The sequence below is a fragment of the Pollachius pollachius genome (assembly GCF_949987615.1).
Source record: "Pollachius pollachius genome assembly, chromosome: 12".
Lineage (NCBI taxonomy): Eukaryota > Metazoa > Chordata > Actinopteri > Gadiformes > Gadidae > Pollachius > Pollachius pollachius.
Window position 1 is genome coordinate 14,990,803 of NC_136945.1, and position 25,154 is coordinate 15,015,956.

The following is a 25,154-nucleotide window of genomic DNA, read 5'->3' on the forward strand; positions in this document are numbered from 1 at the left end:
TCTGTGGCTCTGTGTTGTGACCCAGCCGAGATCAGAACCTCCAGACTACAGCCGAGATCAGAACCGCCAGACTACAGTAGAGATTTGATCCTTCAGCTGATGGTGAGAACATCTCCCTTACCCTCCTAGTCAGAAACATCTTCCTCTGTAGACTCTGTGCTTACGCTAATGTGTGTGTATGTGTGTGTGTGTGTGTGTTTGTGCGTGTGTCTTTGTGTGTGTATGTGTGTGTGTGCATGTTTGTGTGTGTGTGTGTGTGTGTGTGTGTGCATGTTTGTGTGTGTGTGTGTGTGTGCGTGTGTGCGTGTGTGTGCATGTGCATGTGTGTGCGTGTGTGTGTATGTCTTTGTGTGTGCGTGCGTGCGTGTGCGCGCGTGAATGTGTCTGTGTGTGTGACACCAGGCCCTCCGGTGGCTGATGTGGTGTACTGCAGTGGTGGTTCTGGCCATGCTGGTCCAGCCAGCGGTGCCGCAGTCCAGCTGTGATATGACCAGTAACTACCATGGGGTCCCTGGGATCCCAGGCGCCTACGGCCCACACGGCGCGGACGGCCCCAAGGGAGAGAAGGGAGATACTGGTAACCTGGCTATATATGCTACTACTACTACTACTACTAACACAACCACATAAGCTATATCTACTTCAAGATAAAACATATATAAGACTACTACGACAACTGTATAACCTATATCTACTACTTATACTAGATAAACTATATCGGAGGCTACTACGTCATTATAATCTATATCTACTTCTACCACTGCAATATAGCCTACTATAATCTACCACTATTATACAACCTGTAACTATTGCTACTACAATATAAGCTATATCCACAACTATTACTCCCGACTCCCTACCCCCTACTGTACAACTTGTATCTACCACTACAGCTCTTTTTACGACTCTATCAACTATATCTTCTACTACTGTATAACCTATAACCACTTCTACCACCAGCTTCATTCTAGCTATAGTTGACAGAGTATCATCACATCTATATCTATAGATAGATAGAGCTACAGTAAGTCCCTACCTCTAATCAACCCTCATTGGTTTGGGTCTGTCGTGTCTTCAGGGGACGGTCCGCTGCATGCCATGGGCAGGAAGGGGGAGCCTGGGGCCCCAGGCCCCGCTGGGAGAACCGGTCCGAAGGGAGAGCAGGGTCCACATGGCCAACGCGGGTTCCGGGGGCCCAAGGGAGAGAGCGGCAGGGGGGCACGAAGGGCAGAGACACCGAAGTCCTTCTTCTCCTACAAGAGAGGAATCCTCCAGCAGCCCACGAGGGAGCGACCCATCGCCTTCAACAGGTAGCCCCCCCTCAGACCGGCCAATCACCTCCAACAGGTACCCCCCCCCCCCCCCCCCCACCTCAGACCGGCCAATCACCTCCAACAGGTACCGCCCCCCCCCCTCCCCAGGCCAACTAATCCCCTTCAACAGGTAGGCTCATAAGTGAACTATACCAGGACAGGTGATGTCTGGCCTGCTGTATTATATTGTGTGTTAATATTAATATTGAGCATGCGTGCGTATGTGTGTGTTGACAGGGATATAGTTCCTGATCTGGACACTTCTCTGAAAGGAGAAAATCTGACCCATGGAATGTTTTCATGCAAGATCAAAGGCGTCTACTACTTCACCTACCACATCTCGGCCAAAGACCTGGTAACCTGCTATAAAACCTCTGTCTGTATAGCTGTTTGTTTGTCTGTAGGTCAGCCCAGCTGTCTGTGTGTATAGCTGTCTTTCTTTCGTTCTGTCTGTGTCTCTAAATATTCTGTCCGTGTGTCTGCCAAGCTGTATGTCTGTCTGCCTGTACGCCTCTCTGACTTACAATTGAGTGGAACCAAATGCACGACCCAGCGATGCAGACCAGGTGTTGGAAATCATACCAAGTTGTACTGTAGGCATATAGGGGCAATGGGATTTCAGGACAGGCAGACAGGTAGACAGGCAGGTAGGCTGAACACAGGGAGAACAGGGTGAGCACAGGTGAGGGAATAGGGGGAATAGGGAATACTTGGAATTTACTCAAATATTTACCTAAAAAAACGAATTCATGTACTGCAATGCTGATGAAGTGTGTTGCCAACAGGTGTGTAGGCAGAGTAAGGGGCATGGATGATGAGGTTGGGAGATGGGAACTGGAAGTTACACACCCACCCCACATGCACATACATCCAGACACAGACAGCGAGAGAGAGACAGAAGGGATATCCTGTTTCTATCGGCTAGGCGATAAAACTGCATCTATTGGCTAGGTAAAAAACTGTTTATATTGGCAAGGAGAAAACCCTCTTCCTATTGGTGATAACCCTGTTTCTATTGGTGATAACCCTATTTCTATTGGCTAGGTGATAACCCTATTTCTATTGGTGATAACCCTGTTTCTATTGGTAATAACCCTATTTCTATTGGCTAGGTGATAACCCTGTTTCTATTGTTGATAACCCTATTTCTATTGGCTAGGTGATAACCCTGTTTCTATTGGTGATAACCCTGTTTCTATTGGTGATAACTCTATTTATATTGGCTAGGTGATAACCCTGTTTCTATAGGTGATAACCCTGTTTCTATTGGTGATAACCCTGTTTCTATAGGTGATAACCCTGTTTCTATTGGTGATAACCCTGTTTCTATAGGTGATAACCCTGTTTCTATTGGTGATAACCCTGTTTCTATTGGTGATAACCCTGTTTCTATTGGTGATAACCCTGTTTCTATAGGTGATAACCCTGTTTCTATTGGTCATAACCCTGTTTCTATAGGTGATAACTTTGGTTATATTGGTGATAACCCTGTTTCTATTGGTGATAACCCTGTTTCTATAGGTGATAACCCTGTTTCTTTTGGTGATAACCCTATTTCTATAGGTGATAACTTTGATTATATTGGTGATGTTTCTATTGTTGGTGATGTTTCCCTGTTTCTATTGCTAGGTGTGTCTGAAGCTGATGAAGAGGACAGAGGCTGTACTGAGCCTGTGTGATTCGTCGTCGTCCCACCTGGTGACGGCGGGCTCGCTGGTCCTTGACCTAGAGGTGGGGGACAAGGTCTACCTGCAGCCCACCCAGCACAACAAAATTATCACCAGCCAGCATATTGCCGATAACACCTTCACTGGGATGCTGCTGTTCCCCAGCATCTAGCCTAGCCTAGCCTAGCCTAGCCTAGCCTAGCCCAGCCTACCCACACACCGGCTAGCCTGAATCAAGCCACAATTCCATAAGATAACAAGACAAACTACAGCAGATGCTTACTGTCATATTGGTTGGAAAATGTCAATAAAGTCTATAACTGTTTTAAACATGTTTCCAAGGCTATTGTTCCAAACTGTTACCAAGGCTGTTGTTAGTTTTTTACCCATGTTATGTGTGGATGACACAAAACATGTTTAAAATACCGCTTGTGTGTCAAACCTTCATTACCATAGTCATCAACACCACCACCACCAAAACCATTACTCTACTATCACCACTATAACAGCCACCACAACCACCATCAGCACCACTGCCACCACCACAATCACCACTATAACAGCACCATCACAACTACGACCATCACAACCATTACCCCTACCACCACCAAAATGACCGCCAACACCAGCACAAAAACTATCAACACCACCACCATCATTTTTTGCATGGATATGCAATACACTTTAGTTCAGCATTATGGTTGCTCTCTTTCATGACGCTCCCTGCTGTAGGATTTAAAGCATGAAAGATGTTGGATACAGCATACCATTATTTGACAGGGAGCACTACACAATCTCTCAACCCATTGTGTCAGTAACATACAATACAGAGCAGAACCAAAGCACCACCACAACCATCACCACCAACATCATCCTTTTTGTCCAACAAATATGCATAGGTGAGATTGAGAACAATCAAATGCAATCAATATTTGCGTTGCTGCAAACATTTTTCATTATTTAACCGACTTACAGTCCAGAGTAGCTATTGGAATATCTTTTTATTAACAGTTACTAGTGGTATTCAGGCGCAAGCACAAGCCAGTTGATTGAGAAGTTTACACAAATATACAGAAAAAATGTGTGTCATGTGTATTAGGTTCAAGCCTATGTGTGTGTCTGTGTTTGTGTGTTTGTGTGTGTGTGTGTGTGTGTGTTTGTGTGTGTTTGTGTGTGTTGTGGCATGATCTGATATCGCCGTGTTAGTATTGTTCCTACATCATCATAATTTATGTTGCTCCAGGACCAATCCCGTAGTTGTGATGTCATAGCTTTGAGGGGAAAAGACCTGAAAATTACTGAATTGGGCTCATTGCTTACAGGCTGAATAGAAGGAAGGCACTAAAAATACTTTCTTTAATAATTTACCACTTCAAACACAATGACGCAAACAATGAATTGTTTAAAATGGCAAATTATTAAAGAAAGTATTTTATCTTTAGAACTTTAGCAGTTTTCAGGTCTTTTCCCCGGGTTGCAAATCTATATCACAACAGCTTGATTGCTAAGTTGGTGTGTGTGTGTGTCTGTGAGTGTGCGTATGCGTGTGCACGTGTGTTATCCCTTCAGGTCAGTGTGTGTGTGTTTGTATGTTTTTGTGTGTGTGTGTGTGTGTGTGCGCGTGAGTGCGTGTGTTATCCCAGCAGGTCATTAGATGGGTCGGGTGTGTGTGTGTGTGTGCGTGTGTGTGTTTGTGTGTGTGTGTTTGTGTGTGTGTGTGTGTGTGTGTGTGTGTGTGTGTGTGTGTGTGTGTTTGTGTGTTATCCCAGCAGGTCAGCAGTCGCAGGCCTGTTGAAGACTCCGTTCCTGCAGTAGAACGTGTTCTTCACCACGGCCGAGCGACCGTTGGCAGGGGACCCACACACACTGAAGTCACCTAAACACACACACATTTGTTTATCAATAGATAAAAACACACTGTAGTCACCTATACAAACATATATACATGTATCAATACATATGCACGCATTGTAGTCACCCACACACACACACACACACACACACACACACAAACCTTACAGATACATCTCTATAATCTTTATTTGGGCATGGCAGCCCAATTCTTTTTAAAGGTGTAACGTGAAGGATTATGAGTTTCACACAAACAAAAATGAACAATTATTAACAGAATGAGAAGAAATAACAGTTTTGAACAAGCTATGTCTATGTACTGTGTTTGAGATATAATCTTATGTTAGCAGATAGCCCAGCTAGCACCGGCCAATAACGTGTTGTAATACGTCTTTGTACCTCAAGAGGTCACTGCAGCATCCAGTCTGCCCTCAGTCCAACATGAGAGGTTAAAGAGAAGCTGCCCATAGGGGGTATTCTTACCTCTTAAAAATCACAGAAATATAACAAATGATAGAAATAGAAGCGAGAAATTAATTAACATTGTCGTGTCTTTCCATAACTGGAGACCGCTCTTGGCGGAAAAAGCAATTAAATTTGATGCTGAACTCTAAATGTTTCTTCCAGACTGGTAAATAAATAGCTTATTAGCCTCCACACTCCATAAAAATAGGGTGGCAATTCAATTTGGCACGCTATTTGTTTGGAGTGGGGAGGATTTATTCATGAAAATCGTACACATTACACATTTACACCTTTAATGTTTGTGAATTAATGCTATTCTATGGTGTTTGACCAGTTCAGAGACCGCCGTCTTGAATCTGACTGACTTTTCAGAATTCAGGTGAGTTAAGGTATTTTTTTTTGTGGGGGGCGGTGAAAAATGTGATAAAAAAGATATCTGTATCCATGTGTCTGTCTCTCACCCAATTTCCATCCGTACTCCCAGGACGAGATGAGAGGAAACTCAAATTTCTCTTCCGGTCTCATCTGGCCCCGCCTCCTCAGATACAGGCCACGCCCCGTCCCCTGCCAATCAACATTTCAAACATTTAAACGTTTGTGTGTGTGAGTGTATGTGTGTGTGTGTGTGTGTGTGTGTGTGTGTGTGTGTGTGTGTGTGTGTGTGTGTGTGTGTGTGTTTACATAGTGGGAGGAGCCCTGGTACAGGACCTCTCTGGTCTGGGGGGAGGGGGGTCTCATCAGAGTGGGGGCAGGGGTCCTCTCGGTCACCGTCGGAAGGGGAGGCAGCCGGGGAGTCCTATGATGTCAGCACCATGCACTGTGTTACTATGACGCTCACTAAAGGCCCATAGATCCTAATAATCAGGGAGAAATATTCATTTATTTTCTAAAATATGTTCAATGAAGCATTTCCAGACTGTCCTCATTTACAAACTGGTGGGATGGTGTACTGGACTGTGATAGGTTCACTCTAGTGGTGTCTCATGATTATCAACCAGGAACACCGACAGACACGTCACCATGGTTGTGCGCAACAATCACCACAAACTGACACCATGTACGGCAAGCCCACACCAAAGTTGCTCAATTATTGAAATAACAGGGGTCTGCTTGTCTCTAGACCTGGGATTTCTGTTGTGTTGTTGTTCATATTCATGTGTTCAGTTCCCCGGGGTCCAGGTTAGGGTTAGGGTGTTTCTCCCCTGGTGTACTGGGGTCAGGGGTCAGTGTGTGTTCACCTGGTCTTGGGAGGCAGCTTGGGGGTCAGGTCTGGCTGTGGGGTTGGTCCTGGGGTGGGTCCTAGTGGAGGTGCTGTTGGGGGTCCGGGTGGTGCGGAGGCTGGGGTCTTGGAAGAGAGAGGGTATTCCTTAGCATAACGAGACCTCCAGGCCAGCCGGGTCATCGTCTCCTTGGTGATCTGCTCCCGGTAGCAGTTCTGCATCTGGGTGGTCATCAGAGTCCTCATCGCCTGAGAGCAGAACAACCTTCATCATTATCCTCATCATCATTATCATCATCATCAGAGTCCTCATCTCCTGAGACCAGAACAACCTTCATCATCATCCTCATCATCATTATCATCATCATCAGAGTCCTCATCTCCTGAGACCAGAACAACCTTCATCATCATCCTCATCATCATTATCATCATCATCAGAGTCCTCATCTCCTGAGACAAGAACAACCTTCATCATCATCCTCATCGTCATCAAAGTCCTCATTTCCTGAGACCAGAAGAACCTTCATCATCATCATCATCATCATAGTCCTCATCTCCTGAGACCAGAAGAACCTTCCTCATCATCATCAACATCAGAGTCCTCATCTCCTGAGACCAGAATAACCTTCCTCATCATCATCATCATCATCATCATCATCAAAGTCCTCATCTCCTGAGACCAGAATAACCTTCATCATCATCATCATTATCATCAGAGTCCTCATCTCCTGAGACCAGAACAACCTTCATCATCATCATCATCATCATCAGTCCTCATCTTCTGAGACCTGAATAATCTTCATCATCATCATCATCATCATCAGAGTCCTCATCTCCTGAGACCAGAACAACCTTCATCATCATCATCAGAGTCCTCATCTTCTGAGACCTGAATAATCTTCATCATCATCATCATCATCATCATCATCAGAGTCCTCATCTCCTGAGACCTGAATAATCTTCACCAACCATCATTTGTAAAGGCCTTGTGTTGATTGAATCTTCTCCTCTCGTTTAAATCCTGTTACCGTTTGATATCAGGGCAACGTTCCTCTACAACATAGTTCTGGAGCTCAAGATCAAAAGAACTGTTTAGAACAAGACCTCTAGATGATGGTTGCCTGGAGTAGATTGATTTACCAGACACTTTGCCTATTCTACCAAGTCAAACTAGCTTATTAGAACAACTTCCAGATAATGGTTGGTTACGTGTAGCGTAGACTAACTTACCAGACCGGTTGACTATTTTAGCAGATCAAACTAGATGTTTAGAATTATATCAAAGCTATTATGCTATTAAGACTTTTTAGAAAAACAAACAAATCTTCACAATACAGCCATCTATTCCAGATAGTAGATATATGCTACCTGTTATAGGTCCAGTCGAAACCGGTACGAACAAGGGCTGCGTCTTGTGGAAGCCAACTGGATCAGATGACGCCACTGTGGAGGGAAGCCAGGAAACCTGACCTACAACTGGGCCATTGTCCCTCTCTCTTGCACACACAGAAACACAAAATACCTGCCTCTTTACTGGAGACCATGCTTATGCACAATGTTCAAGGAACATTACAAGAAGGACACAAAGTCCAAAGTTCATGATCAAATTTTATTCCAGTTCAGGTTATCAAATGACATTCATATTAATCACATTCAAATTATGCAGTCATAATACCAAAATCACTTCCTCCTCCAAAGTTCTCCAATATGGTCCCATGATGACATCATCTGGGTGGGTGATGTCAAATGGCCAGATGATGGCCATTTGACAAATAGTCAGCTGATGTCGACACTAGGATGTGTTAGATCTTTTTGAAGTTATGAAATGCTCTCATGTAGCATTACAAAGAGAGTGATTAATTATGGCAACATTTCCATCAATTAAGATACAAAAAAAAAATCAATAAATCAATGTTTCTAACAGAGATGATTAACAGAATAACAATATCAGTAGTAACGAAAACAAGAAAACGACAGGAGAACTGAACAGCGTTTTTCAATTTGACTTGTGCCACCTACTTGTTTATTAGTGACACCACTAGATATTTAACTTATTCAGAAGCAACACCACTAGCTAGTACAATTGCTTATCAGCTACACCGCTAGCTAGTCAACATATTAGCTACACTAAAGGAATGATCATCATGGAATGATGTCAAAGAACAGCAAGGTTACATCAAGTATAAAAGTGCAATCATTTAATTCCAAGCAAAGGAAAGGCATCATGAAAATCACAAAAATCATTTTGCTCGATTTTTGTACACATATTTTTTAGGTTGTCACAAAAAGGCAAATATTTGTTTGTATAATATGCATATTTATTTTGAAAAAACTTTCCAGTGCGCTTGAAGCATGTAGAATGACAGACAGCTTGGCGGCGAAGGAGACGGCAGTGCATTAGGGGACTGTGACTTGGAAGGGGGAGCCGGGGATGTGGTCGTCCCCCCATTTTACGGCCAGGACATAGCTGCCTCGCTCCTTGAGCAAGTAGCTGATGTTGTATTGACCGCTGCCTGTATGTTTCACCAGCACCTCCTCACAAGGGATCAGAGGGCCCCGGACACCCACCATCAGCATGTTCTTACCTGGGGAGGGACACAGCTTTAGTCAGCCTCAGAGTGGAGCATATTCCTCCAAATATCAACAATACATTCTGGACACATAATAAGATAAGATGGTACAGGAAGAGAATCAAAAATATTAAAAAGGTACTGAAGTACCTCAAAGTGATCAATAAAGGATTAGTATTATCTTCTCCTACTTATTATGTCATTACTATTCTATGCTCTTTCACAGAGGACAAGATTCCCAGCTGCTGATCGCTTTAGTTTGCAGAGCTTTGATTGTCTGGATTCCCTTCAGAGGGCGGGGCTACTTACCAGCCTTGCTGCAGTCTAATGAGAAGCTGCTCTTCTGTCCCATGAAGGCCTTGCTGAGGCCTGGGCCTCGACTTAGCACCTTGCTGGCATCAGAGAAGGGCTGGGGTGGGGCGCTGCTTTGCCAGGGGCTGCTGGAGGCCTGTAGCACTGGGTCAACAGTGAGGGTGGAGGTCTCGCTGGCGTTGGAGACTTGGACCAGACGAGAACCTAAGAAAAGACGGCAGAGGCAGGTTAAAAGAGACCAGTACGGACAGGTTGGTGGAGACCAGTAGAGACTAGAGCAGCAGCGACATGTTAGTAAATACCAGTAACAATCAATACAGACAGGCAGGTTAAAAGAGACCAATAGAGATAGATGTTAGTAGAGACAGGCGAGTAGATACCTAGAGATTACAGTAAAGGCAGTAGAGACAGGCAGATTACAGAGACCAATGGAGTGACAGTTTATTAGAGACCGGTAGAGACAAGTAGAGATCAGTAGTACAGACCAATAGAGACAAGCAGGTTAATAGAGGGCAGTAGAGACGTGTAGATGCCAATAGAATCCACAAGAGAGAGGCAGATTACAGAGCCGAATGGAGACAGGTTAGTAAAGACAAGTAGAGACATGCAGGTTAGTAGAGACCAGCAGAGAGCGATCAGTGTCCCCCGGTAGAGACCAGTACTGGCAGGTTGGTACCTGTGACGCGGGCCCTGAAGGGGCTCTCCCGGATGTGGTTGGGGCCCCCGTACTTGATGCTGATCAGGTAATTCCCAGGGGCCATGGGGGTATAGAGGACGCGGTAGCCCTCTGGGACCTCCTGGCAGTCCATCTTCACCTTGGACGGCCCCTCGATGTTCACCGCCAGGGCCCCTGGCCCCGCCGCCCGGGTGTTGATGATGAACTCTGACTGGTTGCCTGGAAACACAGACGGGACTCCAAATTCACTACGAGCTGAGATAACATGGAACGATGTGCTAATTACTGACCTGACAACTGATGTATAAGCCTCCATTAATGTGTGAGACAGGTAAATGAGACAGACCGGCAGGGCAGACAGACATACAGACAGACATGTCGGTTGGACAGACAGACCGACAGACATGTCGGTTCGACATACATACATGTCAGTTCGACAGACAGACGGACGGACATGAAGGACAGACGGACAAGTATTTCGAACAGACGGACCTGTGGCTCCTTTCTCCAGCCCGGTTCCATAGGCCGACACCAGACCGGGATCTCCGGTCTGTCCTGGTTCTCCGACTCGTACTTGGAAAGGGCTTCCTGGGATGTGGGCTCCGTTGAAGGTGACGTGGATGTTGTGGACGCCGTTCTCCCGCGGGATGAAGCGCACGGCGTACTTATCTGGCGAGGACAAGGTGACGCTGGATTCATACCGGTTTCTTTAAAGGTTAAGGCTGGACTAGATCCACTTCTAAATACTCTATGCCTCCCGTACCAATACTTGGTACGGGAGTTGGTGCAGAATGAATTGAAGAAGCATTGACGACCTTCCTTTCAAAATTAGATATTGTGGATACATCCAAATACATTTAGTATTGATGTAATCTGAAACACTCATCATGACGGAAGAGTCACTGGTCTCATCCGCCATCTTGGAAGTGCTGTAAACAAACCACTGCGAAATCCGAAATCCGCTTACTTTTTGCATCTATCCTGCCTCCTGCCTCCTTCCTGTATCCCTCTTCCCAGTCCCACCCCCCTCGCCCAAACAAAGCAGGACTTCCAGTTTGTGGGAACGTGTCTGACACGGACAAACTCCTTTTGCGTGGTACATGTGTGAAGGGCCAACTCAGGATAATGTCCGGACCTGATTCTCTGGACATTGTCCAGAGTTCATATGTGAATGCAGCTTCTCTCTCACCTTTCTCCAGCTCAGTGACCGCACACTCATCCAGGGCGCCGGAGGGAGAGTGAACAGTGGCCTCCATCTTGCCCTGAGCCCCGTTCAGCCTGACTGCGAAGGACGCTGGTTGGTTCACCTTCAAACCAGACTCCTACACAGGTCGGGCCCAGGGAGGTTAGCAACGCACACATGCACACGCACAAACACGCAGTTCTGTCTTTAATCATTAGTGACATTCATTCTATTTACCTGAGCTCCAATTGGTCGAGCTACTGCAGACAGAGGCGGTCAGTCACATTAAATATTAGGAGAGCAGAACATTCTAGATACTAACCACTTCTACTTCTACACCCTGGCGTATACAGTAATACTGTGATACTCATACAACCAATACTTGATTTACCAAAGGTTTACTGGGACCTTTTTGATAGGTTCCCAAATGTGGTTATGTAGGTACCTTCACAAAACTAGGTCAAATGTACCAGTAGTATTACCGTATACTTTAGAGGGTCAGTACAGCTAGATCTAGTGTTATTGTTATTTAGGGTCAGAAGCCAAACTACAGGTAGCGGCTTGTGACTGTCCCTATAGCAACCAACTACAGTCGCTAGGGTGTGCCTCTCTCTGCTGTAGCTAGGCAACCACTGAGCTGCTGCTGTTGGATTTTGTTAAAGGCCTTTAAATGAAACACGACAGAGACACCGTCAGTTCAGAACCCAGCCCAGCCTCACACAGGAAACCCATCCTCACACAGGAACCCAGCCCAGCCTCACACAGGATCCAACATGCCCCTGTGAAGGCTGGCCCTCAACAGACAGACAAGAGGAGGAGGCGGATTGGGGGTTTTGGGGGGGTGTCTCGTCGTGTCCCACCTGAAGGCCAGTAACAGCGAGGCGGCGGGCGTCGTGGACCGTGGCGACCACAGGGACCAGATAGGGGCTGTCGGGGATGTGCTGGTCGTTGAACTTCACCGACACCTCGTAGTCGCCTGGAAACATTGACATTCAGAGTTAGGGCATTTAGCAGACGCTTTAAGCCACAAGTACATTGGTCAAAAGAAAGAGAAACAAAGTATCGCTGTCGGTAGAGAGTCGGCACACAGAATAGACTCATACAGTGAGCATCACAACACACAGTTAGCGTCAGCACATGTCAGTACCAGGTTCTTGGGCGAGGTAGCTGACTCCACACGACCCGTCCTTTCGATCCTGGAAGGAGATCTCGGCTCTGCTCGGGCCCTCGACTGCCACCGAGAGGCCCCCGGCCCCGGCCTCCCGCGTCCAGATACTAAACTCAGCTGCGCGCGCACACACACACACACACACACACACACACACACACACACCAGTACATTCTCTGTTGATATTGCTTAGGCTGCATGTGTGCGTCTCTCTCTTTGGCTGTGTGTGTATGTGGTTGTGTATGTGTGCGTCTCTCTCTGTGGCTGTGTGTGTATGTGGCTGTGTATTTGTGCGTCTCTCTCTGTGGCTTTGTATGTGTGCGTCTCTCTCTGTGGCTGTGTGTGTATGTGGCTGTGTATGTGTGCGTCTCTCTGTGGCTGTGTGTGTATGGAGTTGTGTATGTGTGTGTACCTGGCTCTCCAACCTTGGCCCTCTCCAGTCCTGGGCCCCCAGCCTTCACCTTCCCGGGGCCCCCTTCCCCAAGGGGCCCCACTGTGAACTGGAAGGGGCTCCCAGGCACGTGTGCGCCCCTGTACTTTACGCTCACGCTGTGCACGCCCATCTCCGTGGGAACGAAGCGCACGTAGTATGTGCCGTTACCCACGGCGACCAGCTCGGCCGGCTGAGTGGTGCCAGATGGGGACGTGACCTCCGCCTTCACTTCCTGTACGTCAATATCTACAGACAGACAGACAGACAGACAGACAGACAGACAGACAGACAGACAGACAGACAGACAGACAGACAGACAGACAGACAGACAGACAGACAGACAGACAGAGTGAGTGAAAGGGAGTCGTACTTATGGCTAATGATATTCATTGTAGGTGATCGATTTATTATTGATAATATAGTGTGTGCGTTCTGCATTCAAACAAACCCTCTCTGGGACATTTCCCATGGGATTAAAGGCAATAAACTATGATGCCTGCCCACAGGCTACTAATCAGAGTTTAACCACGTGAACAAGCGCACACACACACACACACACACACACACACACACACGGCTATGCTAGGTGTAGCTACATGCTAGCGCTACGAGGGACCACGCACAGTGTCCTCTGACGCACCCTCCTCCCTGGCAGACCTGCTACCCAGCGTGTGCCAAAGATGTGTCCTCCACACCCCCCTACCGCACCCAGACTCCCTGCGGAGCACCAGCCCCGACAGGCCGGTCACCAGCCGCACGGAGCCCGGGGACAGGCTGCGTCTGCTGGGGGAGCCGGGCGGGCAGGGCCCCGGGCCCCTGGGGGAGGGGGACCGCTGGGGGCGGAGAAAGAGACGCTCCCGGGAGAGAACCAACAGGAACCAACTCTCTGGACCCCGGGAAACAGAGGAGAAGGAAGTCTCGAGGAAAGGAGGAGGAAAGAGGAATGAAGGAGTTATGGGAGGAATGACAAGAATGAAGGCAGAGGAGGCAAGGTTAGACAGGCAGGACATAGACAGGAAACGCAACGCACAGGACAGGAAGTTACTCTTCAGAGAGAAGGAGAGATATTTAGAGGTGGCCTTCCAGAGATATGCATGCTGATTGGTTGGTAAGCCTTAGAAGTTCAGGGGCTCACAGAGACTGATTCTGATTGGAGGGAAAGGCAGAGGAGGCGGTTGTCATACCAACCTGGTATTTTGAGGTTGAGGTCGCACACACTGCCGACGCTGGCGACGGACGCGGCGCGCTGCCGGCGACTCACGCTCTCCTTGATCCGCCCCTCCCCCGTCACAGGCACCGAGAATGGACTTCCTGTTGACATACATACATGTTATCAAACCTTTCAACAACTTTAAGGATTTATTTTGATTCATGCAGTTTTCCCATGTTAAACCCTAAAGTTGTGATACACCCTTGCTAGCCGGATGGAATCCAGCCCAATAAGCTTACTGCTCAGTTTTAACAAACAAACAAAAAGAGCTCATCACATGCACAACTCATTTAATTTTACTTCTGCCATACTCAGTCTTTTGGAGTATCAGAGTATCAGGGGTATTTGCCAGTGTGTGTGGTAGTGTTTAGTCAGACTGTGTGATAGTATTTCGTCAGGGTGTGTGGTAGTATTCAGTCAGGGTGTGTGGTAGTATTCAGTCAGGGTGTGTGGTAGTATTCATTCAGGGTGTGTGGTAGTATTCAGTGTGTGTGATAGTATTCAGTCAGGGTGTGGTAGTATTCAGTCAGGGTGTGGTAGTATTCAGTCAGGGTGTGGTAGTATTCAGTGTGTGTGGTAGTATTCAGTCAGGGTGTGGTAGTATTCAGTGTGTGTGGTAGTATTCAGTCAGGGTGTGGTAGTATTCAGTCAGGGTGTGGTAGTATTCAGTGTGTGTGGTAGTATTCAGTCAGGGTGGTAGTATTCAGTCAGAGGGTGGTAGTATTCAGTCAGGTGGTAGTATTCAGTCAGTGTGTGGTAGTATTCAGTCAGTGTGTGGTAGTATTCAGTCAGTGTGTGGTAGTATTCAGTCGGTGTGTTGTAGTATTCAGTCAGAGGGTGGTAGTATTCAGTCAGGGTGGTAGTATTCAGCCTGGCGGTGGTAGTATTCAGTCAGGGTGTGGTAGTATTCAGTCAGGGTGTGGTAGTATTCAGTCAGGGTGTGGTAGTATTCAGTGTGTGTGGTAGTATTCAGTCAGGGTGGTAGTATTCAGTCAGGCGGTGGGAGGTCGGTACCAGGGACGTGCTGTTCGGCGAAGCGGATGGAGACCAGGTAGGACCCGGGCTCGGTGGGGCAGTAGCAGACCCCGCAGGTCCCGTCCTCCAGGTCCTCGGTCTGGATGTCCACCTTACTGGGGCCCTCCACGGCTAGGGCAAGGCCCCCGTAACCTAGCAACACAGAGTATCACTGCTGTGCCACTGCACAGCCCCCCCTACAGCGCCCCCACTGACATGGCCAGGGGCTGAGCACCGCCTAGTTTTTCATTTATTAACACTTCAATTGTAACTAGTTTGTTTATGTATTATGATCACTGGGTTAGACTGCTGTTAGTTACATTGAGCTACTTCTTTTTTACGCAGTTGACCCTCGCCTTGAGTAAGAATCTCAAGGTATTTTATAAAAGAAAAACATAAACTTTTGACTGTGGTACTACTGTGTAGTAGCAGTGTATAATATAACCATTAAGACCAGTCTATAACCAGTACTTCAGTCAAAATCACCAGTACTACAGTCAAAATCACCAGTACTACAGTCCATATCACCAGTACTACAGTGCATATCACCAGTACTACAGTCCATATCACCAGTACTACAGTCTATATCACCAGTACTGCAGTACTACAGTCCATGTCACCAGTACTACAGTCCATATCACCATTACTACAGTCTATATCACCAGTATTACAATCTATATCACCAGTACTGCAGTACTACAGTCCATGTCACCAGTACTACAGTCTATATCACCAGTACTACAGTCTATATCCCCAGTACTACAGTCTATAAGACCAGTACTCCAGCACTAGAGCCCATATCACCAGTACTAAAGTCCATATCACCAGTACTACAATCCATATCACCAGTAATACAGTCTTTAAGACCAGTACTGCAGTACTACAGTCCATATCCCCAGTACTACAGTCTATAAAGACCAGTACTTCAGTACAGAAGTACATATCCCCAGTACAGTGTGTTTACCTGCTTCTCGGGTGTCCACCAGGAAGGAGGCGTTGCTGAAGGTGCGCCCAGAGACCAGGCCCTCTCCGTGGGCCTTGACGCGGCCAGCGTCCCCTATCTCCGACTGCACAACCAGGATGGTAAGGGGGCTGTTGGGGATGTGGAGCCCCTCCTTCAGGATGCTGACCCGGTGCTCCCCCACCTCTCGGGGGATGAACGAGATGCCTGCAGGAGGGCGACGTTAATACTATATCTAAAGGTACTTAATCGCCCCTGTAGCTATTCCCCACTATTCACGGAGCCTGGGGTGAATAAATGTTTATACTGCACGTCAACACTGAAATAATGCAGATAACACTTTTTGCCGGGATTTTTTAACTTTTATCAGCGGTTTGTTTGTTTTTATTAGCGTGACGAGACGACTGAAAGCGGGACATTTTGCGATGAAAACAATATCCGGAGTTTGAGATCTCAATCATGGGATATTACCCAATATCCCGAGATAGCGAACCAATCAATTGCACCATCTAAGGGGGTTCACGTGACGCATATACTAAATATCTAAAGATTTATATCTATAGCTCTATATCTTTACACACATACTATACGTATTTGTCTCTATATAATACTTAACATATATACAATATATAAGGACCCGAGGGTCCGAGAGAGCGAAAAAATAAAGAACTAAATAAATGTATGTAGTAGATCTAGCCCATCTCTGACCTATGTGGTTGTTGGCGAGGCGTTTGAGCAGGCAGGGCTCGGAGCGCCCCGACGGAGCGGAGATGCTGGCCGTCAGGAGGCTGAGGTCCGTCTCCGTGATGTCCAGAGAGAAGTCTGCTGCGGAGCCCAGCTTCACCTGGGACCGCCTCTTCTGGTCCTCTACACACACACACACACACACACACACACACACACACACACACACACACACACACACACACACACACACACACACACACACACACACACACACACACACACACACACACACACACACACACACACACACACACACACACACACACATTTCAGTACGTTATATCTTGTTATGTTACCGTATTCCTCTGTATGCTTTATCCACCGTCGTAAAATCTATCGTATGGTGTGATGCAGGCTTAGGCTCCTCCCACCCACAGGCCCCAGGCCCCGCCCACCTGTGATGCGTGCGGTGAAGGGGCTGCCGGCGATGTGCAGCTGGTTGTATCGGACCAGGACGTTGTAGTCCCCGGGGAGGGTGGGCAGGTAGCTCACTGAGCACGTCCCGTCCTGGTTATCCACACAGCTGATCTCTGCTTGAGAGGGACCCTCGATGCTCAGGTCCAGACCGCCTGGGTTCAAGATACATACATATATTAACAGAAATATACTCAAATACATATGCCCTAACCCCCTGCCCACACATCAGCTAATGACTATTATATACTATCCTAGCAGCATAAGGTATGATCAGTGGCGCTATTATGGAAGTATTTTGTATGATGGGTACTATTATAACAGTATCAGGCACGATCAGAACTATTCTAGCAGTATTAGTCAGGATCAGCACCGTTATAGCAGTATTAGTCAGGATCAGCACCGTTATAGCAGTATTAGTCAGGATCAGCACCGTTATAGCAGTATTAGTCAGGATCAGCACCGTTATAGCAGTATTAGTCAGGATCAGCACCATTATAGCAGTATTAGTCAGGATCAGCACCGTTATAGCAGTATTAGTCAGGATCAGCACCGTTATAGCAGTATTAGTCAGGATCAGCACCGTTATAGCAGTATTAGTCAGGATCAGCACCGTTATAGCAGTATTAGTCAGGATCAGCACCGTAATAGCAGTATAGTCATGATCAGTACCGTTATAGCAGTATTAGTCAGGATCAGCACCGTTATAGCAGTATTAGTCATGATCAGTACCGTTATAGCAGTATTAGTCATGATCAGCACCGTTATAGCAGTATTAGTCATGATCAGCACTGTTATAGCAGAATTAGTCATGATCAGCACCGTTATAGCAGTATTAGTCATGATCAGTACCGTTATAGCAGTATTAGTCATGATCAGCACCGTTATAGCAGAATTAGTCATGATCAGCACCGTTATAGCAGTATTAGTCATGATCAGCACCATTATATCAGTATTAGTCAGGGTCAGTACCTTCGGCTGCGTCTTGCGTGAAGATGGTGAAGGCGGCCATCTTGTTGGCGACGCCGTAGACGAGGCCGGGACCCGAGGCCGTGACACTGGGGGTACTGGCCCGGTTCACGTAGAACTGGAGAGGAGACTCTGTATAGACAATACATATACACATCTAGATTACATTATATTACATATACATTACATTATATACAGCATACATTTAGAGGTTTTGATTTTATACAGTATATATATATATAAATTAGATTGCATACATATATATTACATTACATAGAGTATAGAGCGGTAATCTTCTAAATTCGCCTAATGTCGTAAGGGCAGTTTGAACTGGAGTTTCTGAGTAGAACAGAATCCAGCATTGATTGGCAGGAATAATAAGGGAAAGTTATTTAGTCGTTATTATTATTCAACCTCAAAGAAAGAATATATTCCAGAATTTCCACGACGAAAATGATTAAAAAACACAAAGTGACCCCTTGGTGTCACTATCGTCATTTTGGAAAAACAAAAATGGTTTGAACAGTTTATTTAGATAATATGTTTGGATAGATAGATAATATGGACAGATAGATAGATAGATAGATAATATGCTCAGATAGAGACAGACAGACAGACAGTGTATCTGTACCAGGAATGTGTGTTCCATTGTATTTGATGTGCATCTCGTGCAGGCCGGCCTCGCTGGGGGAGAACTGGACGGTCACCGTCCTGTCCAGGTTGTCTGTGATCAGCGGCTCCGCCCTCCTGCCCGACGGCATCATCACCTCACCTGTTCAAGGGGGCGGAGCTGTTAGGACTTACCTGTCCAAAAACACCCAAATACAGACACCAGCCCCGTCGCTAACTCCACCGGAATACCTGAACACTCACAATGCCTCAATGTTCATCTCTTTATCTAAAGTTCACCTGAGCAAGATCACCTGAGCACAGAAACCATCTGACTAGAACACCTTAACATAAACACCATCTCTATATCTCCACCTCACTTGTCCACGAACACAAAGTCTGTCCCGATCTCCATCTTCTGCCTATGTCCAAGTGTAACGCTACCTTCCCCTCCCTATCTCTACCGCTCTCTCCCACCTTCTCTACCTATCCCTCATCGGCCTGCCTCACCAGTGATGTCTCCCTTGGAGAGAGAGAAGGGGATGATCATGTCGAACGGCCGGAACCCTCCGGTCACACTGCTGCCTTCTGAGAGTCCATCTGTTGTCTCCTGGAGGGATAGAGAGAGAGAGAGAGAGAGAGGGAACGTTATGGAGTAGTTATCATAGTGTTATGGTGAAGGGTACATCAGTGTGGGCATGCGCATGTGTATTATTATGGAGAACTATACCCAGGGACGGGAGCCCAATCCAGGAGCTTGCTTCGACGTTGACTGTTGCATCATGGGAATAACCTCTTCCACCGCCTGAAGATAAGGGCATCAATTAGCCCTCAACCTCTCACACATGCATGCTCAGAAACGGGTCCACACACAGATGCGCACGCACACGCACACACACACACACACACACACACACACACACACACACACACACCGTGACGGTGAAGGGGCTGCGCGCCACATCCTGTCCCCCGAAGCGGACGTAGATGCGGTAGGTGCCGGGGGCGTCGGCGGTGTAGAAGATGTCGTAGGTCCCGTCTGGGTTCTCGACCACGCGGGCCAGGACCTCGCTGCCGTCGGGCTCCACCACCACACAGCTCAGCCCTCCCTTCCCAGCCTGCCTGGTGTCCACCAGCAGGGCCAGCTCCTCGCCCACGGCAACCGTAGGCCCCACCCCTCGACCTGGTTGGTCACGGGTTGGAGGTGGAGGAGTATAAATACTGCAGTTTTATGTTTGTACTAGTATGCAGGACATATTACGGTCTGGTCACCAAGGACATGTTATGGTCTGGTAACCGAGGACATTTTATGGTCTGGTAACCGAGGACATATTAAAGTCTGGTTAACGAGGACATATTACGGTCTGGTAACCGAGGACATATTACGGTCTGGTAACCGAGGACATATTATGGTCTGGTAACCGAGGACATATTATGGGGTGCCTACCGGAGACTTTGCACTGGCTGGCGTCGCCGCTGGGCGCGGCTCTGACCCGGTAGGGGGACATGGGGACGTCCTGCCCGCCGTAGGTGATCCGCACGCCGTAGCGCCCCGTCCGGTCGGGCAGGTACGACACCAGCCATGTCCCGTCCCCGTTGTCTTGGATACTGGCCGGCATGGCCTTACCATCCTGGTCCTGGGGAGGGAGACAGAGAGTGAGACTGACTGACTGAGTGTGTGGACATTTCTGGGTGTTCTTCTGTGTGTGTGTGTGTGTGTGTGTGTGAGAGGGTCTGCATACGTGTGTGTGTGTGTTTGTGAGAGGGTCTGTATACGTGTGTGTGTGTGTGTGTGTGTGAGAGGGTCTGTATACGTGTGTGTGTGTGTGTGTGTATACGTGTGTGTGTGTGTGTGTGTATACGTGTGTGTGTGTGTGTGTGTGTGTGTGTGTGTGTGTGTGTGTGTGTGTGTGTGTGTGTGTGTGTGTGTGTGTGTGTGTGTGTGTGTGTGTGTGTGTGTGTGTGTGTGTGTGTGTGTGTGTGTGTGTGTGTGTGTGTCTCTCTCTCACCGTGACAGCGACCCCCAGCTCTGCGAGCCCGGCCTCCGAGGCGTCGACGGTGAAGTGGGTCGGGAGGCTGGCCGGGACCCCCGAGGTGAGCCCCGGGCCGCTGGCCTGGACCCGGCTGGCGTCGTGGGTGGGCTGGACCCGCAGCTTGAAGGGACTGGGGTCACATGGGCACTAATGTTACACACCGTCTAACCCCAACCCGTCTCTGTATCCACGGGCCGGGAGCCAACTACTGACCCGCTACTGAGCAAATGTTCCCTTGAAACTGATATCAGGGGCAGATGTTGATTGGGTTAAAATGATAGGGGGGGAGCAGATTCACAATAACATGAAGAGATGGGGGCGCAAGAATTTCAAGGGAATTTCACAGGTCAAAAGCCTTAACCCTTACGTAATTCTTTTTTTTTTTTAAACTTTGCCTTTATTTTCTTTGATGTATCCATTTTATTACTTCCTTTTATTGTATGTTTGCTTTAGCTTTCTGATAAAGCAAAGTGCAATGTTTTCTGCTAAAACATTGCACTTTTTAACCTTTCCTTAGTTTTTTTACTTCAATTTGAAGTACTTTGAGTCTGCCCCATGTATGAAAAGCGCTATATAAATAAAAGTTTCCTTGCTTAGCCTTACCTCTAGCAGCAAGTGAGCATAAGCATAGCATAAGGTAGAGTATAGTAGTTTACCTGCGTGGGACGTCCTGCCCTGCGTACTTGACAGCCAGGGAGTGAACTCCCTCTATAGACGGGCTGTAGGAGACGCTGTGGGTTCCATCCCTGTTGTCCTTCACCTGGACAGGCTCAGCCACACCTGGCCCAAAAAGCCTGGTTAGCACTTAGCTGAAGCTAGCATGCAGCCCGGTTAGCACTGAGCTAGAGCTAGCATGTAGCCCCGTTATTACCAGCTACAGCTAGCATCTAGCCTGGATAGCATTTAGCTATGGCTTGCATCCGGCATGCTTGGCGCTTAGCTCTAGCTAGCATCTATCCAGGTTATTGCTTAGGAAGAGCTAGCTCGTAGCTCTAGTAGTAGCATTAATAATTGTAGTGATAGCAGTAGTAGTGTTATCTATAATATATTAGAAGTCATTTTAGTAGTGACAATTATGTGTGGTATTTGTGGTAATAATGATAACAGTATTACTTTTAGCAGCAGCAGTAGTAGTAGCGCTTGCAGTAGAAGATTTAATGGTAGCAGAAATTGCTAATCTTTGTGCTACTGCTTATGGGAGCAGTATTGTGAGGAGAGAGGGCTACCTTTGGGGTTGGTGAGGGAGACGGCCAGGGGAGCTTGGCCCGCCTTGCTGCAGTCTACGGTGAAGCTTTGGGGGACCCGCGCTCGCACACCTGAGCTCACACCCGGACCAGTCACCCGCACCTTGCTGGGGTCCACCTCATCCGTCACCGACACCTTAAAAGGACTTCCTGCAAACACCATGGACATGGGGTCAGGGGGGAGAGGCTAGGGGTAGAGGGTGTGGTCTGTGGTGTGGAGGGTGTGGTCTGAGGAGGCTTGCACACTGCCACAGCAAACACCAACACCCGACCAAAGAATGTCGGCCAAAGTTGGCCAACAACGATTGTTCATGAACATATTATCACTTGTTCATCAAAACAAAATGTCATCTGACCACATCCAACAACCACCGATGGGAATGGCACATTGGGCCGATGGGAGCGATTGTTGCCGTTTGTTGGGGCAGTGTGCAAGCACCGTTAGGATTAGGGGGTGCCTAACTGGGAGTGTCAGTTAGGCAGGGAATTCCTACACTAATTATGCAGCGGAAATTGGAAGCGGATTTGTCGCATAAACAAGCAAACATTTCAGATGTTGACCAAAATAGCTCATTTTCACATATTGGCCGACCATCGCTATTGGATGATTCCAATGACAACGAAAACCATTGAGGCATTAAGGGTTATAGTTTGGAAATATGTGGACATCAAGTGTATGCTTATTTCACAGTGCATTGTGGGTATGTACAGTATATACCCACAACGCATCCATAAGGAGCAGCAAGGGGCAGCAGTGGTGAAACCCCACAGTCAAATATATTGGGCCCAATTCCAACATCTGTGATGAAACGGGCGGTTAAACACTGAGCGACCTCATTCCACGGCGGGACCGGCCGGCACCCTGCTTGGCGCTTCCTGGAACCGCTCGGCACACAAAGCCGGGCCTATTAGCGGCGGCTAATTACAACCACATGGCGACCTAACCGCCGCGCCGAACATGAATGGACGCCCTCGTTATCCAGCGGAAACGTAAACACAGACCATGATGTCATGCCGCGGCTTGTTAAGCCGGTAAACACACCGTTCTGGCACACCTACACATTAGTACTTTAATTAGAAAGTTCCAGTTTAGGGGGTTTTCTGACATCATCCTGAACTCCCAGGGATCCGTTTTTTACGATCTAGTGCGGTTAGAAGAAAACGTTTTACCGGATTATGACGTCACGGTCACCATATTAGTAGACACAAACATTCCAACTCAATTAAGCTGACGAGCAGCAATAACGACATTCTCAAATGTGGTTTTCATTTCATTGTTCATCTCATTGATGTGGTCTTATAACGATGAAGCATCTTTCAGTCACAAATCACCCTACAACACAATATGTTGGGGCAGCTCGGCAGTCCAAAAAAAAAGAAAACGGTTTGAAGGGAACAAGAAAGCACATTCCTCCTGTGTACTTCATACACAGCAGCAGGGTCATGTGGGTTTACATGGGGTACCTGGGATGTGTTCTCCTCCGTAGGTGATGTTGACGTCGTACTGTCCCGCGGTGAAGGGGATGTACTCCACGCTGCAGCTGCCGTCCTTGTTGTCCTTGCAGGACATCTTGGACTCGGACGGGCCTTCCACAGTGATGCCCAGACCCCCAACACCAGCTCCCCTGTCCCACACAACCACACGCTGTCAGACACCAGACTCAGACCCCCTGTCCCACACAACCACACGCTGTCAGACACCAGACTCAGACCCCCTGGCACCACACACCCACACATTGTCAGACATCCCTGTCCCACACAACCCACAGGCCGTCAGACTCTGTACCACAACAACAACAGCCCATATCACGTATGGTTTGGATTAAGGTCGTGGTTCACAACCGCCGGGGATTGAGAAAATGAAGAATAAAGAGAACATTTTATGTACATGCACAGCACAGCAGGTCAACGCTTAAATGATGATCACGGTCAGTTTTCTAGTATACTGATTATTGATTTTACATCAAACCATTACATTCGATGGATCTATCCTTATCCGATGGATTTATAGTACCACCTTGTTGAGTGTGTAGTACTAACTGGTGAGTGTGTAGTACCACCTTGTTGAGTGTGTAGTACTAACTGGTGAGTGTGTAGTACCACCTTGTTGAGTGTGTAGTACTAACTGGTGAGTGTGTAGTACCACCTTGTTGAGTGTGTAGTACTAACTAGTGAGTGTGTAGTACCACCTTGTTGAGTGTGTAGTACCACCTTGTTGAGTGTGTAGTACCACCTTGTTGAGTGTGTAGTACCACCTTGTTGAGTGTGTAGTACCACCTTGTTGAGTGTGTAGTACTACCTGGCGGGTGTGTAGTACTACCTGGCGGGTGTGTAGTACTACCTGGCGGGTGTGTAGTACCACCTTGTTGAGTGTGTAGTACTACCTGGCGGGTGTGTAGTATTACCTGGCGGGTGTGTAGTACTACCTGGTGAGGATGTTGAAGTGGTTGGGTCGGTTGCTGACGGCCTGACTGAGGCCGGGGCCGGTGGCCTTCACCCTGCCGGGGTCACAGCCCTCACACACCGTCACGCTGAGGGGAGACGTGGGCACCTCAGTGTCCTGGTACCACACCTGGAGGCTGTGGATCCCTGGAACACACACACAGCCATGTTAAATCACAACACGGAATCATATTCAAGCACATCAACACACACACACGCATTAAATCTCTGTTAAATCGGACACACACACACGACACACAACCATGTAAACACAGAGTATCTGAGTATGGGGGAGCGCGGTACTCTCATGAGGGGTGCAGTGACTGACCCTTCTCATAGGGAGTGTATTCCACGGCGTAGGTTCCGTCTGCGTTGTCCTTCACCAAACACTCCGTCACCTCCCCCGCGGGCCCCGTCACCTCCGACCGCACGTGGTCCCCGCCCCGCCGGCTCAGGGGCCGGGCGTCCACCGTGAAGTCCGTGGTCGCTTCCCTGTAGACTGGACCGACACACACACACACACGTTAAATCACATCAACACACACATGTTAAATCTCACAAACCCCCCCCCCCCTGCCCCGCCCCGTTTAATCGGTCAGTCGGACACACACACACACACACACACACACACACACACACACACACACACACACA

The 25,154-nt window shown here is 47.7% G+C and overlaps 3 protein-coding genes across 3 annotated transcripts in view; 1 reads left to right on the forward strand and 2 right to left on the reverse strand.

Annotated features, from left to right (window-relative positions):
- The window catches only part of c1qb (complement component 1, q subcomponent, B chain), a 3,329-nt gene extending 19 nt beyond the window's left edge, over positions 1-3,310 (forward strand). The window contains exons 1-5 of the mRNA XM_079747300.1: positions 1-102; positions 403-577; positions 1,079-1,310; positions 1,551-1,668; positions 2,943-3,310. The exon at positions 1-102 is cut by the window's left edge and continues 19 nt beyond it. Coding sequence (XP_079603426.1) covers positions 100-102; positions 403-577; positions 1,079-1,310; positions 1,551-1,668; positions 2,943-3,152 — 738 coding nt within the window. The 5' untranslated portion in view covers positions 1-99 and the 3' untranslated portion in view covers positions 3,153-3,310. The remainder of the gene's footprint in view (positions 103-402; positions 578-1,078; positions 1,311-1,550; positions 1,669-2,942) is intronic.
- Positions 3,311-4,740: 1,430 nt separating this feature from the next.
- On the reverse strand, positions 4,741-6,761 carry LOC307084418 (uncharacterized protein; the record flags this gene model as incomplete). Its single annotated transcript, XM_079748791.1, has 4 exons — positions 4,741-4,856; positions 5,758-5,860; positions 5,978-6,092; positions 6,535-6,761. The coding sequence occupies 4 exons, from the start codon at positions 6,759-6,761 to the stop codon at positions 4,741-4,743; spliced, it is 561 nt and encodes a 186-aa protein (XP_079604917.1).
- Positions 6,762-8,105: 1,344 nt separating this feature from the next.
- The window catches only part of flnba (filamin B a), a 36,893-nt gene continuing 19,844 nt past the window's right edge, over positions 8,106-25,154 (reverse strand). Inside the window, exons 26-50 of the mRNA XM_079747743.1 lie at positions 24,829-24,999; positions 24,485-24,647; positions 23,523-23,683; positions 22,041-22,208; positions 21,471-21,594; positions 20,791-20,944; positions 20,229-20,418; positions 19,717-19,964; positions 19,512-19,586; positions 19,292-19,391; positions 18,804-18,944; positions 18,176-18,304; positions 17,185-17,358; positions 16,751-16,909; positions 16,046-16,249; positions 15,082-15,234; positions 14,046-14,168; positions 12,837-13,103; positions 12,404-12,541; positions 12,117-12,232; positions 11,263-11,395; positions 10,566-10,742; positions 10,074-10,292; positions 9,395-9,601; positions 8,106-9,100 (exon numbers count right to left, since the gene is read on the reverse strand). Of these exons, the coding sequence (XP_079603869.1) occupies positions 8,913-9,100; positions 9,395-9,601; positions 10,074-10,292; positions 10,566-10,742; positions 11,263-11,395; positions 12,117-12,232; positions 12,404-12,541; positions 12,837-13,103; positions 14,046-14,168; positions 15,082-15,234; positions 16,046-16,249; positions 16,751-16,909; positions 17,185-17,358; positions 18,176-18,304; positions 18,804-18,944; positions 19,292-19,391; positions 19,512-19,586; positions 19,717-19,964; positions 20,229-20,418; positions 20,791-20,944; positions 21,471-21,594; positions 22,041-22,208; positions 23,523-23,683; positions 24,485-24,647; positions 24,829-24,999 (4,082 nt within the window). The 3' untranslated portion in view covers positions 8,106-8,912. The remainder of the gene's footprint in view (positions 9,101-9,394; positions 9,602-10,073; positions 10,293-10,565; positions 10,743-11,262; positions 11,396-12,116; positions 12,233-12,403; positions 12,542-12,836; positions 13,104-14,045; positions 14,169-15,081; positions 15,235-16,045; positions 16,250-16,750; positions 16,910-17,184; positions 17,359-18,175; positions 18,305-18,803; positions 18,945-19,291; positions 19,392-19,511; positions 19,587-19,716; positions 19,965-20,228; positions 20,419-20,790; positions 20,945-21,470; positions 21,595-22,040; positions 22,209-23,522; positions 23,684-24,484; positions 24,648-24,828; positions 25,000-25,154) is intronic.